The sequence below is a fragment of the Geotrypetes seraphini genome, chromosome 7 (assembly GCF_902459505.1).
Source record: "Geotrypetes seraphini chromosome 7, aGeoSer1.1, whole genome shotgun sequence".
Taxonomy (NCBI): Eukaryota; Metazoa; Chordata; class Amphibia; order Gymnophiona; family Dermophiidae; genus Geotrypetes; species Geotrypetes seraphini.
In genome coordinates, this window is record NC_047090.1 from 128654129 (window position 1) to 128681155 (window position 27027).

Genomic DNA, 27027 nt, shown 5'->3' on the forward strand with positions numbered 1-27027 from the left:
CATCCCCACAGGAATTCGTTTTCCCATTCCCGCAAGTTCTTTTCCTGTCTCCGCCCCATTCCTGCAAGCTCCATCCTCATCTGCCTCAAACACTTAAAAATCATAAGTGTTTGAGGCTTGTGCATGTAAGGCAGAGCTTACAGGAATGAGGAAGGGACAGTGACAAAACTCAAGGGGATGGGGCAGGGAAATTGAGATCCCGAGAGAACGGTGACAAATTTGTCATTCTCTGCTAAAGATAAAGCCCTAATCTTAATTGAAGCTTACCAAGGGGTATTGTTTGATGTGAGGAGTATAGCCATGCATATTTGCATTCCTGAACCTAATCTCTTTTTTCAAGTGCAATGGGAATGGTATGCTGAACCAAGGCACATACCTAAGCATTCCCAGAAACACCAGGTGGGAGAGATAAGCCTGTCTTGAAAACCGAGGCTCCAAAGGAGGAGTCCTCTTGAGCTGCTACATTCACCCTATAAAATTTGGTGAAAGTGTGAAGGGACAACCAAGTCGCCATTCAGCAAATCTCCTTCGGAAGAATGGTCATGGCTTCAGCCCAGGAACAGGCAATCCCTCTCATCAAATGCGCTCGAAATGCGAATGGAGGCTATCTACTACAGGCAATGTAGCAGGATGAAATAGCTGACCTAGTCAATGCCTTGGAAGCTGGCCTCCCTTTCTTAGCTAGATTCGTCAAGGTGATCTGAGAGATGAAAGTCATTCGTAACCTCCAGGTAATACAAGATAGCCCTCCAAACATCCAGCACCTTCAGAACTTTGTCTTTCTTCTTAGAACCCGAGGGCTGGAAAGCTGGAAGGTGAACTTCCTAGTTGATGTGAAATACAGAGATCAACTTTGACAAGAGGGAATAATCCTCAAGGAGACCCTGGCCTCCGTGATACGCAGGTAAGGGTGCCTGCATGACAAGGCTTGCAGTTCAGAGACGTGCCTTGCAGAAGTGATGGAAACCAGAAACGGAGCCCTCGAGAGCCCTTCCAACACAATGTTCAGATTCTAGGACAGACAGGGTTGGCAAACCAGGTGACACAGCCTTAAATCACCCTTGAAGTACCTGACATAATCTGGGTATGCAAAAACAGGAAATTCCTGCCACTTGAACTTTTAGTGAGGAAACCTCCAGCCCCATATCCAGACCTTCATGAAGAAAGGACAGGACAGCAGATACCGAAGCCTTGGCAGGATCCTGCTGCTCCTTGCAGCACAAATGTTGGAAGGCATCCCATGCCTTGGCATATGCCACAGGCTTCCTGGCTTGCAAAAGAGTGCATACAACCAGATCCAAATAGCCTTTCCGGCTCAGAGCAGAGCGCTCAACAGCTCCGGATTGTCAAGAGCATTTTGGCTTCCTGGACCATGCTATGATTTTCCAAGGGCTGCTGAGCAGAGATAGTGTGCATCTATCAAAGAAGTGAAGAAATGTCTTCAGCAGCAGACTGGCTAACTTAATAAAGAGGCTTTAAACTAAAATCATTGGGGCAGAGTGATCAAAGCCTTCAGGTGAGTGAAACATTAAATACTTCTACACAAATGGGAAAAGGGGGAAATGTCTGGAAAGCAGTATATACTAATGCTTGAAGTATGGGAAATATATTTGCTTCACATAAAGACTTTTTTCATGCTGTTTAATTCACCAGTGATTCATATCTAAATGAAATCCTTAAGGGTAATGGAAATGTGGGGGCCTAGTAAACAGGTTTATATAGTTAGCATGGTAGAATTTCAACATGTACAACAGGTGGCCTATTTTAAAGGTTTTATTTTTACCTGATTTAGGCACTCAAAATGTTTTAGGGGTCCTTTTATCAAGCCACGCTAGCAGGGTTAGCGCGTTGGACATTTTATCATGCGCTAACTCCCGCGCCCGGCTAAACAACTAACACTTGCTCAATGCAGGCGTTAGCGGCTAGCGTGGCAGTTTAACGCGCTTTAAACCCCAACCGCAGCTTGATAAAAGGACCCCTTAGATTATCACCTGTAATTTCATTCCATTGTAGGTCGGTTGAAGTCACATTTCCAAGTATTTCATCTAAAGAATCACTAGTCAAATGCAGATTTCTTATATCATCATCAATTGTTCTACATAATTTGCAGCAGTAAACTGAGATGTACTAGGAGAGAAAAGTTTGGTATTACCAATTGTAGATACTTTTATTCTCTTTCTAGCAATGAGAGAATCAGAGTCTGAAGACACAGAATTAAGATCACTTCCGCAATATTCTTATGGTTCGTCATTAGATAGAACTTCATTTATCTAAGCTTCTAAATGATGTTGCTCTTTTTCTTAGTCTCCCATATTAGGGTAATTTATAACAATATTTATCACTATAACAAATTTATTACACCAAACAAAACACTGTGGCCCTGATTCTGTATAGGACGCCCGGGAGAGGTGTCCTATTCAGAATCGGGCCTACACTAAACCCCAATTCTGTAACCGGCGATCATGTTACAGACGCTGGTTAGAGAATCGGGTTAGATTAGATACGGCCCGCTACACTTATCGTGGCAAGGGATCTCTCTGCCGCTATAAGTATAGCGGGCCGCAGCCCCCTGTCCGATTGCAGGCAGGAGGGTGCCCAAAACCTCATGCCGAAAGATGCTTCCCCCATGTCTTAATAACAGACTTTTGGACTTTTCCTCCAGGAATTTGTCCAAACCTTTCTTAAAACCAGCTACGCTATTTGCTTTTACCACAACCTCTGGCAATACATTCCAGAGCTTAACTATTCTCTGAGTGAAAAAAATATTTCCTCCTATTGATTTTAAAAATATTTCCTTGCAGCTTCATTGAGTATCCCCTAGTCTTTGTGAAAAATCAATCCACTTATACCCGTTCTACTATACAATCACTAGTTCCATTAAAATCTTAGGTGTAGCATTAGACCGACATCTTACTTTAGAGGACCATACTGATTTGATGACTAAAAAATGTTTTGCAATTCTTTGGAAACTTCAAACCATTAAAAAATAATTTGATATATCATCTTTTAAACTATTGGTTCAATCCTCAATTTTGTCAGTTTTGGACTATTGTAACATCATCTATTTGGGCTCTCATATAAGAACTTTACAAAGATTTTGAATAATACAAAATGCGGCACTCTGTTTGATTCGGGCTGAAGAAATATGATCACGTGAGCCCTTATTATTAATGGCTTCATTGGTTAACATTTGAAGCAAGAGTTCTGTTTAAATTTGGATGTATCTGCTTTAAAGCGTTGTTTGGATTGGCTCCAGGATATCTGTCCTCCCAGTTACAACTGCATAAATCCAATAGGAATACTTAAAATACTCATCTGTTTATGTATCCGACCTTAAAAGCCTGTCGATTTAAGAGATTTTTGGAGAAAACTTTTTCTTTTCAAGCAGGGAAAATGAACTCCTGGTTAAGTACTCTTATACCACAAGCTCAATCCTATTATTCTTTTAGGAAGTTGTTGAAAACCTTATTTGTTTGAAAAATTGGTAAATTGAGATTGGTTGTATTCCCTCTGAAATGTTTATGTATGCCTCACTGAATGTAGTCTTCTTTAATGTAAACCGCTTAGAACTTATGGTAGGGGGGTATATAAGAATAAAGTTATTATTATTATTATTATTACTCCACTCAGGATTTTGTAGACTTCAATCATATCTCCCCTCAGCCGTCTCTTTTCCAAGCTGAAGAGCCCTAACCTTTTTAGTCTTTCCTCATACAAGGGGAGTTCTATCCTCTTTATCATCCTGGTTGCTCTTCTTTGAATCTTTTCTAGTGCCGCTATATCTTTCTTGAGATAAGGAGACCAGAATTGAAAGCAATACTCCAGGTGAGGTCGTACCATGATTATAATTATAATATCTTTAGTCTTGTTAACCATCCCTTTTTTTAATAATTCCTAGCATCTTGTTTGCTTTTTTGGCCACCGCCACACATTGGGCGGAAGGTTTCATCGTATTGTCTATTCTTGGGTGCTAACCCCGAAGGTGGACCCTAGCATTCGGTAAATGTGATTTGGGTTATTCTTCCCAATATGTATCACTTTGCATTTGTCCACATTAAATTTCATCTGCCACATGGATGCCCAGTCTTCCAATTTCCTAAGGTCTGCCTGAAATGTTTCACCATGCATTTAAACAATTTTGAACAGTTTAGTGTCATCTGTAGATTTAATCATCTCAGTCGTCGTTCTAATTTCCAGATCGTTGATAAATAAGTTAAATAGCACCGGTCCCAGTACAGATCCCTGCGGCACTCCACTATTTACTCTCTTCCATTGAGAGAAATGACCATGTAACCCTACCCTCTGTTTTCTATCCCATAACCAATTCCTAATCCACAACTGCACTTTGCCTCCTATTCCATGACTCTTTAATTTTCTCAGGAGCATCTCATGAGAAACTTTATCAAAAGCTTTCTGAAAATCTAGATACACTACATCAACCAGCTCACCTTTATTCACATGTGTATTCACACCTTCAATGCATGACTTTGTATTTCTTAGCATTAATCTTAACTACCAAGTTTGAGACCATTCCTCGTGCTCCACTAGGTTCTTCCTCATGTTGTTCACAACATCAGGAGTGTCTTTTCTATTACAGATTTTGGCATCATCAGCAAAGCGGCAAATCTTACCTGACAGTCCTTTAGCAATATCGTTACATAAATGTTAAAAAGAACAAACTCTTTTTTCCGTTTGATTGAAAATACACACTTCATTAATATGGTTCAGTCACTGAGATCAGGATACAGTCCACCCAGCAGAGCAGATGTTGCAGAGAAACTGCTGGATAAGGTGTATGACAGAGAAATGGAGCATTGTGCAAGAGGTCTAGAGGGTAAAATTGTTAACCTAAGGGCCTCTTCTATTAAACTGCGCTAACAGTTTTTAGCACAGAGAGCCGCGCTGAATGGCCCGCGCTGCTCCCGATGTTTATAAGAACTCTATGAGCGTTGGGAGGAGTGTGAGCCATTCAGCGTGGCTCCCCACACTAGAAATTGCTAGCGCAATTTAATAGAAGAGACCCTAAGTCTTGATGAGTGAAGTAATGTCCACAATGATCCTATGTGCTTGTATAACAACAGAAGAAGGGAATGACTTTCTTGCAGAGACAATACCTCAGGAAATGCACATTCAGTAGAATACTTACAGGAAGTAGCAGCATAAAATGTGAACAAAAATTCAAATATCTAGTATGCAGTTTAATCACAGACAATACTACAAATGTATCCAAGATGATAAAAAAGTTAGAAGAGCATGAAGAGAATATCAAGCTAATAACATATGGTTGCCGTGCACATTTGCTGCAACTTATAGCCAAAGACTAATGTCATTGAAATTGCTAAATACTTCCATAACAATAATTTTGCAGCAGCAACATTGAAATGAATGTGTGGAACCAAGCTAAAGCTACCCGACCTGACCATGTGCCCAAGGCCCCGCCCCCAGGAGGGACCTAAGGCTCCCGGGCCTATTCTGATTGGCCTAGGCTCCTTAGGCCCCACCAGTAGGCGGAGCTTTGGGACGGATGGGCCACTCCGGCCTCATTCCGTCGTTGGCTGCCTGCCGGACAGGCGGGTTTGGCTCCTGTCTGTCTGGCCAACTACACAAAGTTACGGGGAAGGGGGGTGGGGGTGTCATGGGGGTCGGCCAGGGGGGTTGCGATTCGGCTGGGGGGGCGGTCGGAGGTTCTTGGGGGGCGGTCGTTGGGGGGAGGGGGGTTTGCGTCGAGGGCAGGAGGGCCTGGGATCCCTCCTGCCCGTAATGTAGTGCGGGGTGGGGGTAGGGGGTTGCCGTGGCCAGGAGGGTTTGGGCTCCCTCCTGGCCCGAACAACTAGCGGGGGGGGGGGGGGGGTCGCCAGGGCCAGGAGGACTTGGCCTCCCTCCTGGCCCGATATTGTCGGGGAGTTGGGGAGTCGGCGGGGCAAGAGGGCTTGGGCTCCCTTTTGCCCCGATCGTGTCAGAGAGTTGGGGGGGCAAGAGGGCTTGAGCTCCCTCTTGCCCCAATCGTGTCGGGGGTGCCGCGGTTGGCTGGGGCAAGAGGGCTTGAGCTCCCTCTTGCCCCGATCGTGTCGGGGGTGCCGCGGTTGGCTGGGGCAAGAGGGCTTGAGCTCCCTCTTACCCCGATCGTGTCGGGGAGTCGGGACCGCCAAAAGGAAGCAGCAGGACACCGGTAGGAGCTTCTACATGATGGGGGGGGGGGGGCCGGGAGGCTGTGGGGGTGCGAGCGGTCCTTCATGGTGGGGGTGCGGGTGGGAGTACGTGCGAGCGGTCCTTCGGGGTGGGGGTGCGTGCGAGCAGTCCTTCGGGGTGGGGGTGCGATCGGTCCTACGGGGGGGGGGGGTGAATCGGATGTCGGGGGGGGCATCAGGCTTTCAGGGTAGGGACAGGACTTCAAGGGGGAGAGGAGAGTCGGGGCGGGCGAAAGGAGAGTCGGGGTGGCCAGAGGAGAGTCGGGGCGGGCGAAAGGAGAGTCGGGCAGCGACGGGAGAGTCGGGCAGCATGCGCGGTATACGGGTGTGCACGGTATATAAAAATTTCTGTACATAAATTTGTGTTTTTCGCGCGCTATACCCGTGTGCGCGTTTTACACGGGTGCGCGTTATCTACGTGAAAATACGGTATATCAAGAGCTGGCCTATTCTGACGAATGTTTGTGAACAAAAATCGTGAGAAAATAGATGGCACTGTTACAGCCAAAAACCTCAACATTAGGCTAAAAAGAAATGATAAAGATATACTGAGAATCCTGAAACCCATTTCTGAAGATTTAAACAAAATACAGAAAAATAGCTCTTTTATTGCTGATGTTGTTGAAATTTGGAAGGAACTGGGTGAACACTTAAAAACAGAACGCACAAAAAGAAAATTAAATTACAAGTGTTAAACATATGAATGGGACAAGCATTATCTCCAGTTCATTTTCTTATAAATATTGTCAATTTCCGGTACTAAGGTCAAACCTTAAGTGCTGAAGGAGCTAGCTATGATATGGATATCTAGGAATCATTCATCTGTAATGCCAACTATAACAAACTTCAGAGTTAAGGGGGAGCCATTCAAGAAATATATGTTTGCCGATGATGTTTTAAAGGTATTTTGAAGTATGCAGCTTACTGTATTGTTTGTTCATATTTGTATTTAAATAATTTTCAATGGTTTTTTTTTTTAAAAGAACTAAACTAAACATAGAAAAAAAAAAGATACCACATCAGTTAACATAGATGTTTAAGCAAATACAAGAATACATATGCTATAATGTTATATTTTGGTTAAATAAAACTATTTAAATTGTTAGGTAATGATTATTTTTCTCCATTCAATTAAGTATAGCAGAAAAGTTGTCCAAATATGAATTAACCTATTAAACTGGAGATAGTTCATCTTGCCATAATTTCATAATTATTTATCTATGTATTTCTAATAGTGTAACCAAATCAGTAAATTTTGATATACCTGTAAAACTAATCTGAAAAGTTGTTTTTCAAAAAATGAGATGTTCGTCTGGTTGTAAATTTTAAGATTATAACAGCAAGAATGAGTCTTTCTGTAGAAAACCATAATTTAAATCAAATCTTTCTGACTAGTGATTTACTCAAAACCACCCTGGTACAGTGAGTCTGTTTTACAAGCTTTGTTGTACAGTAAAGAGGAACAGGAGAGAAGAGATGCAGTAAAGAAGATATTGAAGATCAGAGGTGAAGGAGATGAGAAGACACAGCTCAGAGAGAGCAGGGTGAGACCCAGGAAAATATCCATCAACCCTGAGACAATTACACTCACCCAATTACTTGAGTGGAGCTCCAGAGTCTCCGAGCCTCCTCTTACGTGTACCACAACAACAGCAGAGAACAAGTCATTTCTAAGCAAGCCCATGGTGGTTCCAGACTGGCTATCACATACCCAATTAATAGAAATGTATATAAAAATGATAACTGAGCCTGCTGGTCATGTATACAATCAGGAGAGGGGTCTACAACAATTGTTAGAAATGCATGCCTCTTGTTGCAGGTAAGTTAATATGGAAATGGCTTTCCCCAGCATCCTCATGGTTCCTTCTCAAACTTAGCTTGTTTTTGTATATTGTCTTTCTTTAAGTGCTCCAGGTATCCTAGTCCATTGTGATGGGACGTATACTCAACCACCACCCCCACCACCCCTGCACAGCATTTATTCCTCTCTCTCCCCTTCACTCCCATGTGCTACATGTCTCCCTCTCTCTCACTGTCCACCATCTCTCTTTCTGTCCCTTGCAGGCAGCTTGCTCAACCAGTCAAAGTGCATCAAGCTAAAATTAAACAAATAAAAATAAAGTAGGGCTCTAGGGCTGGGGATTCACCCAGCCTCCTGAAGGCCCTGACAGAGCTGATCTGAATTTGATTGGTTGCCTGCTGTTTGCTCAACCAATCAAATTCAGAGCAGTACCCTCAGGAGGTTGGGTGAACCCCCTGATCATATGCCACGTGTCAAATATGAAACAAAAAAAAATACTGGGTATATTTCCATTTTCTGGAACTTCAGAATTTCCAGAAATATAATCTTTTTGCTTAAAGATGCATGATTACTTGTTTCAGAGGGAGTCACAGGGGCTCTTTTTACTAAAGTGCAGAAAAGTTTGCATTTAATGCATGATTAGCACTAAAATGTAGAGATGATGCGGTATACAAACCTAAGGTTTAGATTAGATTAAAATTACTGTACAGCAACTGCAGGCCTGTATAGTAAATGCCTTGCATTTATCACATAGTGCAGAGAGATATATGGCGCACATACTCCCATGTTATCAGGAATAGCATGTATCATGGTGAAAAGCCTCCACAAACAAAGAGGCAGAGCTGCTGAGACCCTGTCCCACCCCCCCATATTGCTGTACATCTGATCTCTTCCTCCTAACAGCACCAGCAGATCTGTTTCCAATCATGGCCAATCCAGGTCACAAGTACCTGGCAAGATCCCAAAAGAACAAAACAGATTTTATGCCAGTACATCTGATTATCACATCCAACAATTCTCCACCTCTCATCTCCCGGACCATGTGCAGCTCCCTCCGATGTCAGCCACAGGCAGCATGTAGGAACCACTGCCTGCAGCTTAGGAAGAAGTGCGGTGGAGGAGGAGGCCTACATGGATTCCATGGGACTCCCGTCAGCCCCCTCACTCCAACGCCTATGTCTACTAGTTGTCACCCAACTAACTGTCGTATCCTACCAACGATCATCCACCCAATTGTCCCATTCTATCAATTGTCCTGAATGGAGATGGAGAAAGACAAGGTATAGGAAGAAATTTCTGTACGTTTCTCTCTTCCAGTCCTGCAGCATTTGGGTGGGCCTGAGCCTAAAGTAGGTGAGCCCCAACCCACCTGTGGCTACACCCTTGCAGTCTGCATAATTTATTGGCAGCATGGGGTATATGATTCATGCGCTTACCAATCAACTAATCTATCCTGAAAAAAGACCAAATTTTCTGGACTTATCTAAATATACCTACTCTAAATCGTCTTTTTGTGATATGAGAATACCTACTATCATAAACAGTGAAGAGGGACCATGCATTGCAACATTTTAGCTTGCAGTCAATAGAAATTAAAATATGGTGGATCTTACTTTGATGACAGGACGTAAAAGGCTGCAAAACAGAAGTACAGAAGGTCAAGAAAGCTCTACTCTATAAAGCATGCAACAAATTTAGAATCTACTCTCCGTCAATTTTTAGAAAATAAAGGCACGCTGGGCCTTACAGCTCAAAATGTCTCCTTACAACGGAAAATATTTGACTAACAATTGCTACTATACCCTCATATCTTAAAAATCACCCAAAAGTAAACGAGTAGCTGAAAGCTACAAACTCACCTGAGTCATCAGTATTTTGCCAATGTTAGACAGCAGACAGAGAAAAAAATACACAGCACCTTCGCCTGTCAAAAACAAATACAAACAGGTGGGGTTTGCGTCACTTCCGCCCCCAGAGACTCGCCCTTATTCAATGCCCTCCCTGTATCCTGAGGGAGGGGTTTCGCTCCTGGAGACTCTTGCCGTGTCTCAAGTCATCGTGTATGGAATAAAGTTACAGAGCTGGCCGGAATTCTTATAATAAGGACTCCCTAATCTGTTGTTTTTTTATTTTTTATTCTCAGTCTTACAACAGGCCTTCTCCGAGACTGGCGCTATAGCTCGTTGTTGCTAGGGGTAACAATCAGGCCTGGTGACTACAATTCCCTGCATGCTCTGGGAGCATTCAGTTCCGGGAGATGAGCCCGCCCGCACGTCACCATGGAAGTGTTGGGGTTTTGATCACGTGAAAGCTGGGGCCATTTTGATGTAAGCGAGGTGATTGGAAGCGGTGTTCTGCTACCAGCCCCCCGTTAGCAGCCACCACGGCAGCCGGAGAGGGAGGTAGGAAACGTGCAGAGAAGCTCCTCCCGCAAGACCCGTAATGGCTTCGGTTAGCAGAGCGGACGCGTCAGTGCTGTGGAAGAATGTGGGGTTGACGTCAGAATAGAAGGTCTGAACCCCTGGAGACGGCTGTGTTTTCTTTGCGCTGCCTGAGCCCCGTTCATGGCAAGAAGAGCAGCGGCGGCGGCGGCGGCGCAGCAGCAGCGGAGGTGGTCCACACCGAGGCAACGGTTATGCGCGCCGGGGGCATGAGAGCCGGCGAGGAAGTATGAGAGAAAGGTGCGGCTATGTCTTGATGTCTGAGAACAGACGGAGTCCCGCTGCCCCACTGCTCCCGGCCGCGCCTCCGCCGGCTCTGCCCGGCTGGTTCGAAGGGAGTCGCAGCCCGCCAATGGACGAGGACGCCGTCCTGCAGCGCCTGAGCGACGCGCAGAACCCGGGCGAGCTCATCCAAGCGCTACGGGCTCGCGTCCTGCACAACGGGGGCAAGCTGGTGTTCCAGAACCGCAGCGCACTCTCCACCGCCCTGGTGCGCCTGCTGGCCGACGGCGGCCGCGAGGTGAAGACGGTCTGCGTGCAGCTGCTGGCCGAGATCCTGCGCGGGTCGGAGCGAGACCTCGACTCGTTCCGCTTCGACGTGCTGCCCGAGCTGGTGTGGAACCTCCGCGAGGAGAACCCGGCCCTGCGCCAGGAGCTGCTGCAGATCTTGCGCGAGTGCCTGCGGCACAGCGAGCGGCCCCAGGACGTGCTGCGGGCGCTAGTGAAGCACGGCTTGGAAAGCTCCGACCCGGGCCTCCGGACGGCCACGGCGCTCGCCGTCCCGGTCCTGCTCACTCAGGACGCGCAGAGCCTGGATCTCTACGAGGTGGCCCTCGCCTTGGCCAAGAAACTGAGAGCCGGGGAGGCGGCGGGGGAGCCGCTGGTCATCCTGTCCGCCTTGGGGCACGTCCGGCAGTGCGTGGGGCAGGACAGGTTCAATGGCTACACCGAGCGCTTCCCCTCTTCGGTGCGAAGAAACCTGAGCGGCTTCGCGGAGGCGCAACTCGAGCAGAAGGCGGCTTCGAATGGGCTCGATACCGCAGATATGAGAGAGAACGGCGGGGGGATCCTCCCCGGTTCCGCGGGGAGCGGGTTACCCGAGCAGTCTTACCTCAGCCAGTTTTCCAAGGGCCACCACAGCCATCTGAAATTTGGCGTGATTTCTCAAGAGCTCTACTCCAGGCTGCTTGATCACGAGGACTATAAAATAAGGACCCGTGCTATTGACGAGCTCAAAACTGCAACTAAAGAGTTCGCTTTTGGCGCTGCGTCGTCTTCTAGTGTGGTGGGGTTTATTAGCTTTCTGTACAACTTGCTGGATGACATTAATTTCAACGTGGTTCACGGGACATTAGAAGTTCTCAACCTGCTAGTGGTCCAGCTCGGTCCAAACGTGGAGCAATACCTTGGTCACGTGATTTCGGCTACGGTAAAAGTGCTTGGGGACAATAAGGAAGTCATTAAACTGGACTACATGGATATTTTCCAGAACTTGATGAAGATGGTTGGCCCTCAACGAGTGCTGTCCTTGCTGCTAGAAAACTTAAAACACAAAACATCCAGGGTGAGAGAAGAAGTTGTCAACATCTGCATCGTCTCCCTATTGACCTATCCGAGTGAAGAATTTGACTTGCCAAAGCTGTCTTTTGATATCGCCCCTGCTCTGATTGATAGCAAACGGAAAGTGCGTCATGCCGCTTTGGAGGCGTTTGCTGTTTTGGCATCTAGGATGGGAACTAATAAGACTAGTCTTCTGAAGGCTGTGGATTCAGTTGAACTTCAAGATGATGGCGATGGTGTGATGAACGCTGTGCAGGCTAGGTTAGCTAGAAAAACTCTCCCTAAGCTTACCCTTCAGGGTCTGGTGGAATATGCCGTTCCTTCGCCATCATCTGCACAGGCACGGGGGGCAGCCGTGCTGGTTGGAGCAGACACAGACTGGCTCTTAGCTGGTAACAGGACTCAGAGTGCACAGAGTAACCTGGATAATTGTATCCTGCGAAGTTACAGATCCCATACTGACCTGCTCTCAGACCAAACGATTAGCTCCAGAAGGGTGTTAAGTGCAGGCAAAGGCAAAAATAAATTCCCATGGGAAAATGAGCAATCAATGGATGCATATCATGGAAACCAGACACCTGTTACAAAGGACATAGAACAGGTATGCATTAAGTTTATTTAAGGACTGATTAATTTGAGTCTTGAGTGCATTTGGCATGCACATAACTGTAGCTAAATTCCCTAGTTTTCTTTTTCCATGTATGTCTTGAATGGTGATTGGCTCTTGCATTGACAGGAAAGAAGCTGTCAATTAGATGTCTTGAATGGTGATTGGCTCTTTCATTGACAGGAAAGAAGCTGTCAAGTAGAGGGCATCTAGTACAGAAAGGTCTTCAATCAAACCTGTTGTACTCCCAAATGGGCAGTGATACCTGGTCCCAGGCAGAGTATCCTGTCACTATCTTGGAAAACAGTGGCCGCTGACCCATAAGGGTTGGAATGTACCACCAGGGGTTACGCACAGACATTTTTTAAGATGGTACTGAAAGCAGGAGCCAATGCCTTGTGCCTCCCAGTTAGGGGGGAAAGGGACTTCAAGGTTCATAGGCCACAGTGAATTATTTAAGGAAAGAGGCTTCATGGGTCACCAGGGAACTTTTTACTGTTAGGGCCAACTCCTGTTCTAAAATCTTTACTACAGTTCAAGAGAAAATTAAACAGCACCAAATCTACCATGGTTTCTTATACTGGAAACAGTTTTTTTATTCTGTTTGCATGCAAATCGTATGCCAATTGTGCTGCCCCTCAGTGCAGTGACTTTATTATATGTTTCCCCTGCTAAAGCCCTTAAGTCAGGTAATGTTGGAATGAGAAAATCCTTAGTAAAGTTCTAAAGGATGGCGTCTCTTATTGCAATGGGCTTTCAGAGCTTTAGTAATATGGAGATTGGTTAATGAATTAATAAAAATAATATATTCTAATTTAAGATGCAAGTGTATTAAAAGTATACTACCGGTATTAATTTTGAAAGCATTAATGCATTGGTGGGCAACCTACAGCTCACAGGACCACAATTGAATGTTACGCTGCTTGCAAGACAATGGGGAACTACACTCAGAAAATGCAATTAACCAGAGTTGTAACTATTTTAAATACGGTACTGTTTTCAGAATAGCCATTCTAGCTGGTTTTTCTATTGTTTTTAGTTAGTTTTATATATTTTTTACAGTCTATGGAGCTTTGTGCGATCCCAGTTCAAACATTACACAATGTTGTGGCCCACTAGGAATAGTATTGATATTTCTGTGGTCCTCGGCATATGAAGGTTGCCGGGTTAGCACATGTAGTGAGCAATATAGTGTATGAGTGTGCCTTGTGTGCATTATTTTTAGCAATGTAGCGCTTTTCGGTTTTCTTTCAGCTCAGACATCATGTGCTGGTATTCTGTGCCTTGAACCTTCTTCATAACCACCTGCAGATTTTCCCGTTATTTTAACATGCTAGCCATTGTATTTGTGGTTGTGAGACCAGGATGTATACCCCAGGTTCATTTTGGAAACTTATATCATAGACAAGAGTTTAGCTACTAGGCATTGCTTTTAATGATGACCAACACACAATTGTCACCACCATCAAATTGGGCCATGAAAACTGCTTCTGCAACTGGTATGCAGAATGCCTTCCCCTTTATGTCACTGAACCAGCCCTCAATATTACTTTTAACTTGCAAGAATCATCACAGTGCTGTGTATGCTTTTCAGCGCTATAGAAATAAGGAATAGTAGTAAAATTTTATTTACAGTCAAACCTCGGTTTGCGAGTAACCCTGTTTGCGAGTGTTTTGCAAGACGAGTAAAACACTCAGCAAACTTTTGACTCGCAAACCGAGTGTTGACTCGATTTGCGAGCACCCCCGATAACCAGCATCGCTTCCCCCTCGCTCCAACCGGCACCCCCCCCACTGCGCGAACCGGCCCCCCCGCCAGTACAACTTAAATTTACTCACCTCACCGTCTAGCACCAGCTCGTGTGCCTAGAAAATCTTCCGGCTTTGGTTAATAGACAAAGCGCGCCTTTGTCCCGGCGCGCTTTTGACCCGACACCTCTGGTTTCTGCCTGCCTGCCTTGAGCATGCATCTGCGCATGCTCAAGGACTTCTAATTCTCCCTCTCGCCGAGATTCTCGGCGAGAGGGAAAATAGAAGTCCTTGAGCATGCGCAGATGCATGCTCAAGGCAGGCAGAAGCCGGAGGTGTCGGGTCAAAAGCGCGCCGGGACAAAGGCGCGCTTTGTCTATGAACGGAAGCCGGAAGATCTTCTAGGCACACGAGCTGTGCCTGCGTGCTGGTGCTGATGCTAGACGGGGAGGTGGGTAAATTTAAGTTGTACTAGCGGGGGGGGGGGGGCGGTTCGCGTGATGGGGGGGTGCAGGTTGGAGCGAGGGGGACATTTGCAAGCGGGGGGGAGCGATGCCGGTTATCGGGGGTGGGGGGGGTGGGAACGTATCAAAGTGAGTTTCCATTATTTCCTATGGGGAAACTCGCTTTGATAAACGAGCATTTTGGATTATGAGCATGCTCCTGGAACGGATTATGCTCGTAATCCAAGGTACCACTGTATTTAGTAAGTTGAATTTCTAGCCCATCCTCCCAGAAGAGCCCAGAACGGGTTACAAGTTAACATACACAGTAGAAGGTTTAGCAACAAGATTACAACTTCATATACAGCAGATAAATAGAACAACTAATCAAAAGGATGAAGAGCAGTAGTAGAAATTCCTATGTACATGTTTTGAGTATTGAGCACGGTTCATAGACAAAACTGCCTAAGACAAAGGTGCGCGCCGACAACTGAGCGCAAGACGGAAGCGCGTGCCGAAGAAAGAGTGTTTTTAGGGGCTCCGACGGGGTGTTTGGGGAACCCCCCACCATTTTACTTAATACAGATCGCAGCGGCGTTGTGGGGGGTTTGGGGGATTGTAACCGCCCTCATTATATTGGAAACTTCACTGTTTCCCTGTTTTTTAGGGAAAAAGTGAAGTTTTCAGTAAAATGTGGGAGGTTACAACGCGGCGCAATCCATATAAAGTAAAGTATGTGGGGGGGTTCCCGCCCCCCACACCCCCCGTCGTAGCCCTTTAAAACAGTCATTTTCTTTGGCGCGTGCCTCCGTGTTGCACTCAGTTGTCTGCGCGCGCCTTTGTCCCGGCGCGCTTTTGACCTGACACCATTGAGCACAGTAGCATAGCAAGTAATGGGCAACAAGGATGCAAATTTACATATAAGATATTCAGAACAACTGATTATAGGGAAGGACAGCAGCAAAGGGATAATTCTTATGAACTGTATGGAGAGATGAATACAGGATTTGGGGGCTGAGCACAGTAGCATGGTAACCGATAGGACAGTTTTTGGCATTTATGGTTTGGGTATATGTAGTAGGGAGAAGATTCTTGCATAGTTTCACACCGAGTGTGCGCATGATACTTCTGCCTGTAATGTTAAACAATCGCAAGATTTTGCATTTGGACTGCAAAGACCTGAGGGAACTGTACAGTAGAGAATGACAGGGGGACAAATTTTCCCCTGTCCCTGCGGGAACTCATTTTCCTGTCCTTGCCCCATTCCTGCAAGTTCCATCCTCATCTGCACAAGCCTCAAACACTTTAAAATCATAAGTGTTTGAGGCTTGTATGGTTAAGGAAGAACTTACAGAAATGGGACAGTGACAAAATGAGGTAGCTTCAGTTGTGAGGATGCTGCAGAGTCTGAGATAGATTGTGAACTTTCAGAAGAGCACCTGGTTTCGGCATGGTCCCTGGAATATCTGGGCGTCTTATTCAACATGGCAGAAGACTGAGTTTTCTAGAAGCTTAATGGTCAGATTACAGACCTGTTGAGTGAGCCAGAGCCTACTGCATGGCATTACCTTCAAATCCTTGGTCAACAGCGGCCACGATAGAGGTGGCATCCTGGGCAAAAGCACATTTGTCTCCTCCAGTACACCTTGCTGTCTCGCTGGTCACCTCAGAGAGACTCCCTGCAAGTTCTGCTCCCCTGGACAGTAGCAGCCAAGCTTTAGATTGATTCATAGGTCACCTAAACAATGGATGCCAGCTTGTTCGGCTGGAATGCTCATTTCAGTGGTCACCCAGTACAAGGCTGATGGACTCGGTCTCAATGGAAGTGGTCTATCAACAGACTGGAACTTCGAGCAGTTTGTATGGCGCTGATTGCAGTCTTTGCTGGAGGGCAAAGCAGTGAGAGTCTTCTCTGATAATGCCATAGCAGTGGCTTATGTCATCAAGCAGGGGAGTACCAGGAGCGCTCTGATAATAATAATAATAACTTTATTCTTGTATACCGCATTACCATGGAAGTTCTATGCGGTTAACAGATGAAGAGACTGTACATTTACAGCGAAGTTACAATTTCATTAATGTTACATTAACATTTTAGACAATGCATTTTCAGTCAAGTTACATTTACATTTTAGACGATAAATTTACGGAGAAGTTAATTTTTTTGCAGGTAGGTTATATATTCGGAGTAGTTATGTTTGCTATAAGTTACATACAACAGTGTTACAAATAGAAGTGTTACATACGGCGGTAAAGAGTCTGGGGGAGAGTCGAGGTCAGAGGAGGAGGAGGTGAAGGCATTGTTCTATTCAGCAGAAATACACCTGCAGGTGATCTCTGCAGTACAGTAATATCTTTTCTAGTAGAAAGGGATGGTATGCTGAAACCCCCTCCCCAGCAATTTATCTGATGCACCTGCTTTTTGACTCAAGCTTAATGGTCAGCTCCACAGCTAAGATTTTTCCGGTCAGTCGGACTATTGGATTATGAAGTCTGTGTGTATAATTTAAAAGGGGGGAATGGTTGAGCTCCATAAATGTTGAGACTATTATTATGTTCTTGTTTACCTTGTATTTTTTTCCTCCAGTCATTGTTTCTCTCGGAGGCTTGTTAATGTTTTAATTATATTGCTGTTTAGTGATTGTTTTAAAATTCATCTGAGAAAATCAGACATTTGTAGGCTCAATTTCAAAAAAGATAGATAGATGTCTAAAAGAAAGCATAAATTAGGACTTGGACATCTTACTAGTCAAAATGTCCAAGTGGGCATTAAGGGGGGGGGAGGTGTTAGGGTGTGTTTTAGGTGGGCTTAGGACTTGGCTGTCCTGCAGAGATAATGAAACCTTTAACAAAATGTCCAGAGTTTTGTTGTTGGGGATTTTTTTTGGACGTTTGGAGCTAGACCTGTGCTAAAAACAAATAAGAATAAAAAAGGTGCCCAATTTGGACTGATCAGATGACCACTGGAGAGATTAAGGCATGATTCCCCTAACTCCCCCAGTGGTCACCAAAACCCCTCCCACTACCCAAAAATGTGAACCCCCACTAGTATATACGAACCTGTATTACGAGAGGGTGCTGAAAAGTTTTCATCCCAACCAACCAGCTTCCTAGGTTCTGAGTTATTTTGCCACTGAAACTGAAAAGAGTTTTCTTATTTCATTAAGTTCCAATTTGCAGAAACAAAATTATATATTTTGTCAGAGCCGTATCCACGTCCATTCTCTTGTTGGTTGGGCTAAGAACATTTCAGCACCCTCTTGTACAGCTTTAGATTTTTACACAGACATCTGAGCCCAGGATAGCAGATGGGCACTCTGGGGAATATTGTAGTGAATGTCACATTTCAAAGTCCCAGGTCAGATGACACTATAACTTAGATTTGGTGAGCCTGACAAAGCCTACTGTATCTACATAAAGACGCAGGCATAAGGACTATTGTTGTGGTGTACAGGGTGGGTACAGTAAGTTTTGGAGGGCTCACCATACAATGTAAGCAGTTTATAGTGACGTATACCTAGGACTTTGAAATGTGACATTCACTGCAGTACCCCCTAGAGTGCCCCTCTTGTATCTGCTCTCTGAACAGTTTGCTAAGAATACTGGCTGCTTTGACACCTGAAAAGCTTTCTTTTATGCGTTTTTCATGCGGATGTCTTTTATATTTGAGAATGGCCAAAAAAGAGATGTACTAAGGGCCAAAATGTCTGGATCTTTTTTTTTTTTTTTTTTAATAAGACATCTTGCTGTTTTGAAAATGGACATTTTCTCTGCTGGATTTCTGGACTTCTTTCCCCGAAAAGTCCAAACTCAGACGTTCTGTTGAAAATGCCCCTCCACATATTAGAATTTCCCGTACTCCTCTTCCTTCTATAGGGCTGTTACTGGCTTTAGTACGAACTGAAGGGGATAGCAGAGATGAGGAGGAGCTGAAAAACTGTGATTGACATCTATTGCAGTATTCTCGTGAGCACCCATGGAAAGCCCTATAGTTCAGCATACCATCCCTATCTACTGAAAAAAGGTATTATCAAGGTAAGAACCTAATGTCTTACAAAAGAACATAAGAATTGCTGTACTAGAACAGAGCAAAGGTCCATCAAGCCCAGTATCCTGTTTCCAACAGTGGCCAACCCAAGTACCTAGCTAGATTCTAAGTAATAAAACAGGTTTTATGCTGCTTATCCTAGGAATAAGCAGTGGATTTCCCCAAGCCATCTCAATAATGGCCTATGGACTTCTCTTTTAGGAAATTATCCAAGCCTTTTTTAAACCCTGCTAAGCTAACTTATTTCACCACATTCTCCAGCAACAAATTCCAGATATTAATTACACGTGTGAAGAAATATTTTCTACATTTTGTTTTAAATCTACTACTTAGTAGCTTCATCGCATGTCCCCTAGTCCTAGTATTTTTGGAGAGTAAACAAGCGATTCATATCTACCCTTTCCATTCCACTCATTATTTTATAGCTCTCTTATCATATCACCCCTGAGCTGTCTCTTCTCCAAGCTACTCGTAAAAAAGCCCTAGCTGCTTTATCCTTTCTTCATTGGGAAGTCATTCCATCCTTTTATCATTTTTGCTGCCTTTCTCTGCACCTTTTCTAATTCCACTGTATCTTTTTTGCGATATGATATCAAGAATGACACAGAGACCCTTTTCTGTAGCTAACTGCAGGTGACCACAGTAAAACCTCAGGAACGGGTAAAATTTATATCTGTTCACTGCCAGCATGGAGACAAATCTTTTCTCCACTCTATAGAGCGTTAAAAAGCTTTGTTCTCGTGGGGAGTCCCACCCACCACAGCTCCCGATATCCCACCATTGTGGGTCTGGCGGCTCCAGGCCCTCCCCTTGTGGATCCAGCAGCTCCAGCCGGCTTCCCTCCTTCACTGCCGATCTCTACACAGGCTTGCTCAACGATTCTTATGAACATCCCTCTGCCGGGCTCCTCCTTATGACGCAACATCATAAGGAGGAGCCCAGCAGAGGGAAGGCCATGAGCATTGTCGAGCAAGCTTGTGCTCAATGGCTTGCTCTCCAAGCTTTGTGCCAGTGGTAGGGAGGGAAGCTGTCTGGACCCGCAAGCTAGTGCTGCCCGATTCGCCTCCAGTCTCGTATTAAAAACTAATTATGGCCTGTGGAGGATGGCTGGTGCACTTTCCCTCTGCCGCTGTCCTGCTCCTCCTGTGACCTAACATCCTGTTTTGGTCTGGGGTAGACTGCAACAAAGGGAAAGTGCACCAGCAATCCTCCACAGGCCATAATTATTTTTTAAAGTGAGACTGGGAAACCAGGGAGACCCCGAATGATGGTGGAGAGAAGGGGGAGGCATGCTGACCTTTGGGGGGTGGGCACTAGTGGACCTATTAGAAGTACATGGAGGGAGGGAAGTGGGGTCCAAAGAGGGGCAAATGCCAGACACAGGGGGGTGAGGTGGAGGTCAAGAAATAATGGGTCTGAAAACGGAGGAGAGGGGGAAAGAGGGTGGACAATGGGATGTAGAAGTTGGACCCAAGGGGTGGTGTGCAGGGAGGGAGGGATAGAGACTGGATAGGAGGGCAGTTGGGAACAGTTGTTGGACTCTGGGGTGGTAGAGAAGGAGGGAGAGATGCTAGATGAAAGGGTAGTTGAAAAAATGATAGATGGTGGATCTGGAGATAGTGGGATCCATCGCTTCAGCCGCTCTTTCATTCTTTGGGCGCCAGCAGTGTGAGTGAACTGAACATGCTGCCTTTCATGGCTGGAAGCTTTCCCTCTTCTACTGCTTCCTGACCCCACTTAGGCACGAAGCAGTAGCAGAGGGAAGTTTCACTTATGCTGCCGGTGGACTGAAGAGTGCAAGAGTACTGCCTTATCGGATCCCATAGAGGAGAAGATCACGGGGGGGGGGGGGGGGGGGGGGCTGCAGTGGGCATTAGAGAAATGCTGGACTGTGGGGATGGAGACAAAAAAAAAAGAAAAGATGCCAGACATCCGGGAAAGGGACAGGAGGACAGAGATGGAAGATGGATGGTGAGCACTGAGAAAGAAGAAAAGGTCAAATGGGCAGGAGACCCTGGCACGCGAATTATAAGAAGGCAAACAGAAACCAGAGCCTGGGACAAACATGATTTGAATAATGACCAGACAACAAAAGGTAGAAAAATAATTTTATTTTCTATTTTGTGATTAGAATATATATGAACTGAAATGTTTATCCTACCGGTGCTGGTATTAGACATGGATAGGGCCCAGGGCATAAATGTGTGAGGGGACCACAAAGCCATCTATTAGTCCATGCCATCTTCAGATTCCAACAGGCTTGGGACTTTCTCTAGCTAGGGGGCAGTTACTCTAATTGCACTCCTTGGCCTAACACCATCCCTGGCATATGTGATTTTTACATTTTGCACAATATAGGAGGAAATTACACCTCTCCCTCCGTTAGGGGTTAGGGGCAGAGCCAGCTCACAGATATTGAAAAACCGCAAATAACTTTTAGGGCCGACTCTGACCCACCCCCTCCTGTGTCCCAGATCTTACCTGGTGGCCTAGCAGTGATGCGGAGCAGGAGCGATCTTCCTATGCTCCTGCCCCATGCAGAATCATCAGCAAAAAAGGCTGATATGAGTTCCTGTTGTAGTTTCTCGTGAGACCATGGAAACTCACGGCAGCCATTTTTGATGACGGCTCTGCACGGGGCAATAGGGTAGGAAAATTGCTCCTGCCCCACGTCACCGCTAGGCCACCAGGTAAGGTCTGAGGAGGTCTGGGAGCCTTTAAAAACTAGGCAGAAAATCCAGGTTAAACACGAATAACCGAATCCATGGGTACTAAACCTGCGAATTTGGAAGGAGAAGTGTAATCTTTTTATTTCTTTGGAGTTGTACTATATGGAAGGTGTGACTTCTTGGGGATTTTGGTTTAACTTATGTTTGTTTACCATTTTTGGTCAGTCATGTATTTGGCATTTGTGTTCTATGTGTGTGACTGAGGTGTTCTGTTAGGATGAATTTTCTATGTAGCATTCAGTTTTCTTGATAGTGGAGGGGATATTATGAGGGGAGATGGGTTTTGTTGTTCCCTTTTCTGTCATTTATAAAATGACAGTTGTACAACATATTGTTCCTTTTTATACTTTAATAAAATGTTTAATAAAATGATTGCAATATAAAATAGCTATTCAAAACTTGTGTGGATGGGATCAGAAAGAGTCCTTGAGGTTGGGGACAAGTTTTTTTTTGTGTGTGGTTTTTTCCCCACGTCATCTTCTAATATGGTGACCAGAACTGCACAAAGTATTTGAGGTGTGGCCATACCATAGAGCAATATAAGAGCACTATAACATTTTCATCTTTGTTTTCCATTCCTTTCCTGATAATTCCTAACATTCTATTTGCTTTCTTAGCTGCCACCGCATATTAAGCTGAGAGTTTCAACGTATCCTCAACAATGAAACCTAAATTTTTTCCTGGGCAGTGACTCCTAACTCAAAACCCAGCATCCCATAGCTATAGTTCGGATTCCTCTTTCTCACATGCAGCACTTGCTCACATTAAACGTCATCTGCCATTTTGACACCAAGTTTTCCAGGCTCACAAAGGTCCTCTTGGCAATTTTTCACAGTCCTCTTGCAATTTAACAACTTTAAAAAAACTTTGTCATCAGCAAATTTAATTCTCACTAGTGCAGCCCTAGAATGTTTAACATGTTCTGTCTTGGCAAATGGTGGATAAACATTGCAATTCTTGTTGCTTCATAGCCAGCTCCTACCTAGATGGTATTTTGGTATCAATTGAGCAGAAGATCATTCATTAGGATTTAAGATCTTTTAAATTGGTATAAGGAGCTGGCCAACACTGGTGGCACCTAACACAACACACACATGCTGCAGGAAGAATGTGTGGCGCAGTGGTTGGAGCTAAAGCCTCAGCACCCTGGGGTCGTGGGTTCAAACCCTGCGCTGCTCCTTGTGATCCTGGGCAAATTACTCTGTCCTCCGTAGCCCCAGGTACATTAGATAGTTTGTGAGCCCACCGGGACAGATAGGGAAAAATGCTTGAGTACCTGATTGTAAAAACCACTTAGGTAACCTTGATAGGCGGTATATAAAATCCTAATAAACTTGAAACTTAATGAAAAGTGCAAATTTCTTAAACTTTTTAGCTAAATGATTATTAGATTGTGAACCCACTGGGACAGACAGTGAATACTTGAATAAATTCATGTAAATCTTTCTGAGCTCCTTGGGGAGAACGGTTTAGAAAATTGAGCAAACGAATTGAACAAATTTTAAACTGCTAAGAAGGGCCATTTTCAGTAGGAATTCTCCATTTTCGAATGGGACATCCAAATTTTTATTTTATTTTTTGAAAATCGCTTACTTGGACATCTTGGCCACCAGGACATCTAACTTTATTCGCCATTTTCTACGACAACGACGTCCAAGTTAGAATCGTCCAAATCCGCATCATTTAGACATGTGAAGGGCCACCATTGTAATACTGGCCACATAGACATACCAACAGAACAATGGGGCACCTTAGAGGGCACTGCTGTGAACTTCACATAAAGGGTGCCATATATACATCTCACTTTATGTACCTCTTATAATTTACTTGCTCCAATAGCCCTTATGGCTGCAGGTGGCACCTATATGGTAGTATAGTAGGGTTTTGGTGGGCTCATTTTTTCCACCATAAATGTTATGGTTAGAGTAGCTTATGGGTCTGGGTCCTCTTCTCTGTGGTTCACTAGCCCAACCAGCTGGTTACTTAAGTCACCTATGTGGAGTTCTACTAGGCTTTCCAATACAAAGTGCTGCTGTACTAGACACTGGTATGTATTGTTTCATTCAGATTTTTGGGTGGTGGGAAGGGGGTCAGTGACCACTGGGGGAATATAGGGGGGTCATACCTTCATGCATCTGGTCAGTTTGCACACATGTTTTGGCACTTAGATGCTTCTAAAACAAGTCTAGGTCAGAACGTTTTAAGTTCTGTCTAGGACATCTTGCGAAAGGTTCAATATCGCCACAATATGTCCAATTCTAAGCTGGCCTAAAGCCCGCCCAAAACACATCTCTAACACACTACTTTATGAATTAGATGTCTCAGAGGGCAAACGTCTCGCAAGATGTGTAAAATATTTGTTTTGATGTGATTTAAATGGGTTGGGGGGTTTTTTTTTTGGTCGTTTTGTGTTTTGAAAATGCCCCTAATAGTGTTCAGATAGTCAACCAAAATTGGTGTTTAGAATTTCTAGATAAAAGATATATGAAAAAACAAAAAAATATTGCAAGGGGTACCTTGGTGTAAAATGAATATTAGTCTTTCAAGATTTTAGTTTAGCTGTGTAACACATTTTACAGTATGCTTGACCTTCATTATCCTTCAGTTATGCAAAGTCACACTCCTGAATCTGTAATTCTGGGGAAGAAGCCAAGGGAGAATACCTTTTGCTATGATGTCAGCTTGGAATAAGGGAAAAATGCCAAAAATGCATGCTTGTGCTTCAGTCACCATACTGCCTTTATTTAACAATGTTTGAAAAATCATCACTATGGGAATGAATGTGAGTGCAGCTTCCAAAGACATTCCTTACTTTGAGCATATATGTTAGTTTATTTGATTCTTTCCTGACAGTGCCCCTTCCCCAAATAAAAACAAGCAATACCTTTCACTACAGCTGCTCTACAGAGTGCAATAGATATTTGGCCCCATTAGCCCTGTTAGGTTAAGGCGTCAGTCTTGGAAGATATTTGTGTCCCATCTAGCTGTAGTTGTTAAAATTACATGTGTATTGTTCCTCATACCCATGTAACTGCACACATGTAGTTGAAAAATGATTGGCGGACGTGATAGGTAATGTTCCACTGTACGTATACTACAATGAACACCAAAGAAATACATAATTAGGAGGCAGCCATACTTTCCTCTTGATGCAGCCATACTTTCCAATGTTGCCTGTTCTAAGTCTCATGCATGCCAACATCCTTATCCCTTAGGATTAAGTTAAGAGGTGATAGGCTCTGGAGGAATCTAAGAAAATACTTTTTTGTGGAAAGGGTGGTAGATGCATGGAACAGTCTCCCAGAAGAGGTGGTAGAGACAGAGACTGTGTCTGAATTCAAAAGGGACTGGGATAGGCACCTGGGATCTCTCTGAGAGAGAAGGAGATAATGGTTACTGGGGATGGGTAGACTAGATGGGCCAATTGGCCTTTATCTGCCATCATGTTTCTATGTTTCTGTCTAGGAGAATGAAAAGGCCTTATGCTAAGCATTTGTCCTGTTTGAGTAGACAAGTGGTCTTAACCTGGAAACCCCAGGGAATAAGAGTAGCCACATGGCCAAACTGCACCCAGTGAGAACAGAGAAGATGCATGCCTTCAGGGTCCCTTTAGTGTAGGTTGTATAGACAAGTTTAGGTATATCAGGTTAAATTGTCTGTTTCAATGTGAACAGGACCTGGCACAAATTCCACATCATTGGTGTTCAATCCTTGAGAACCACTGACTACTTCCTTGCTATGCAAATCTCTCTCGTGCATGCAAAATCATTGGATCTTAGGTCATTTAACCCTCCATTGCCTCAGATAAAGTGCAGCAGCCTTTATACCTGGAAGACTTAATAGTTTCTGTATCTCTGTTGGTAGTGGGATACAGCCCATGTATATGGATTGGTCCAATAGAATTCAATGAAAGGAAATGAAAAATAATGTGTGTGTGTGTATATATGCAGTGGAATCTTGATTTACGAGCATAATTCGTTCCAGAAGCATGCTCGTAAACCAAATTACTCGTATATCAAAGCAAGTTTCCCCATAGGAAGTAAGGGGAACTCGCTTGATACGTTCCCCCCCCCCTGCGTGAACTGGCACTCCCCGCCCAAACAGCATTCAGTCTTACCCCCCAATCTGGCCCGCAGGACGTGCCGGTGCAAGAAGTTCCTGCCTCTTGCCTGGGCCTTGAGCATCTATGCATGCTCAATGCTTTCTGGTTCTCGCTCTCTCAGAGATTCTCGGAGATCTCTGAGAATATATATATATATTTTTTACCGTCTTAAATGTATATTTTAAAATGTATGGTCTTGCCATATGGTTACATTCCCCAAGGTGTACACACCATCTTCCCAGTCACAACCATTACCACCAGGATTGCTGCTTCCCCAGTCAGAACTGTGACCACCTTCTCTCTGCTTCTGGGATTGCTGCTTTCCTAAATTTGCAGCAGCAGTATAAACAGCATGAAGGATGCACAGGATTCTTTCCCTGCATATGCCATTGCTAACTTCTGATCCCACCTCTCCAGTACAGGAAGCTTGCATCAGAGGGGCAGAGTGCAAAGCTAGCGGTGGCGCACACAGGGAAAGGATCCTGTGCATCTTAACTGCTGTTTTTGCAACAAGGAGTGGGAAAGGGGAGATGCTGGATGGCAAGGTGTACTTGGCTTCAAGTTGAGAAACAGTATTTTAAAACATAATTTCTGTGAATTTGCAGATTTTTACAACTTCAAAATAAGTTTCATTTTCAGATTCAAAAGTTTGGGTTCACTTTCAACCAGTCATTTGGAGAACATCATTTAGCAGAAACTTGTTTGGTCATAATCACATAAGATACATTTGAAGAAAATAATACCTTACCAACTGGACTGATTTATGATTTCGTGCTATATGGAATTCAGTGGTGTAGAAAACATGTGAGTCAGAGAAGAATGGATTCAATATATCCTGGAAGCCAAACTTATAGGTAGTGAAGAAACTGAAGATAAAAAGGTTAGATATCAGCAAGACAATTCTAACATACCTCAAAATCAATCCTGAAGTATTTACAAAAAAGAAAGATGAATGTTTTAGAAGGTGTCAGGTCAAAAGCGCGCCGGGACAAAGGTGCGCGCAGACAATTGAGCGCAGCACGGAGGCGCACGCCGCAGAAAATTACAGTTTTTATGGCTCCGATGGGGGCGTAGGGGGGAACCCCCCCACTTTACTTAATAGAGATCGCGCCGCGTTGGGGGGGTTGTAACCCCCCACATTTTACTGAAAACTTAACTTTTTCCCTGTTTTTAGGGAAAAAGTTAAGTTTACAGTAAAATGTGGAGGGTTACATAAGAACATAAGCAGTGCCTCCGCCGGGTCAGACCATAGGTCCATCCTGCCCAGCAGTCCGCTCCCGCGGCGGCCCAAACAGGTCACGACCTGTCTGAATCACTAGAAGGGGCCCCCTTGCCACCTTGGTTTCCCATTGAGTCCTA

At 44.6% G+C, this 27027-nt stretch overlaps 2 protein-coding genes across 8 annotated transcripts in view; one reads left to right on the top strand and one right to left on the bottom strand.

Annotated features, from left to right (window-relative positions):
• KLHL28 (kelch like family member 28) overlaps positions 1 to 10062 on the bottom strand; it is a 44195-nt gene extending 34133 nt beyond the window's left edge. The window contains exons 1-2 of one of the 2 annotated variants that reach the window (XM_033953376.1): positions 9849 to 10062; positions 9603 to 9624 (exon numbers count right to left, since the gene is read on the bottom strand). Coding sequence is in view for 1 of the 2 variants with exons in the window: in XM_033953375.1 (XP_033809266.1) it covers positions 9849 to 9857 (9 nt within the window). In the remaining variant the exon portion in view is untranslated. The remainder of the gene's footprint in view (positions 1 to 9602; positions 9625 to 9848) is intronic. The other variant, XM_033953375.1, reaches the window with a different exon arrangement.
• A 234-nt stretch (positions 10063 to 10296) lies between these two features.
• TOGARAM1 (TOG array regulator of axonemal microtubules 1) overlaps positions 10297 to 27027 on the top strand; it is a 182843-nt gene continuing 166112 nt past the window's right edge. Inside the window, exon 1 of one of the 6 annotated variants that reach the window (XM_033953373.1) lies at positions 10297 to 12591. In XM_033953373.1, the coding sequence (XP_033809264.1) occupies positions 10660 to 12591 (1932 nt within the window). In that variant the 5' untranslated portion in view covers positions 10297 to 10659. The remainder of the gene's footprint in view (positions 12592 to 27027) is intronic. The other 5 variants (XM_033953372.1, XM_033953371.1, XM_033953370.1 and 2 more) reach the window with 5 other exon arrangements.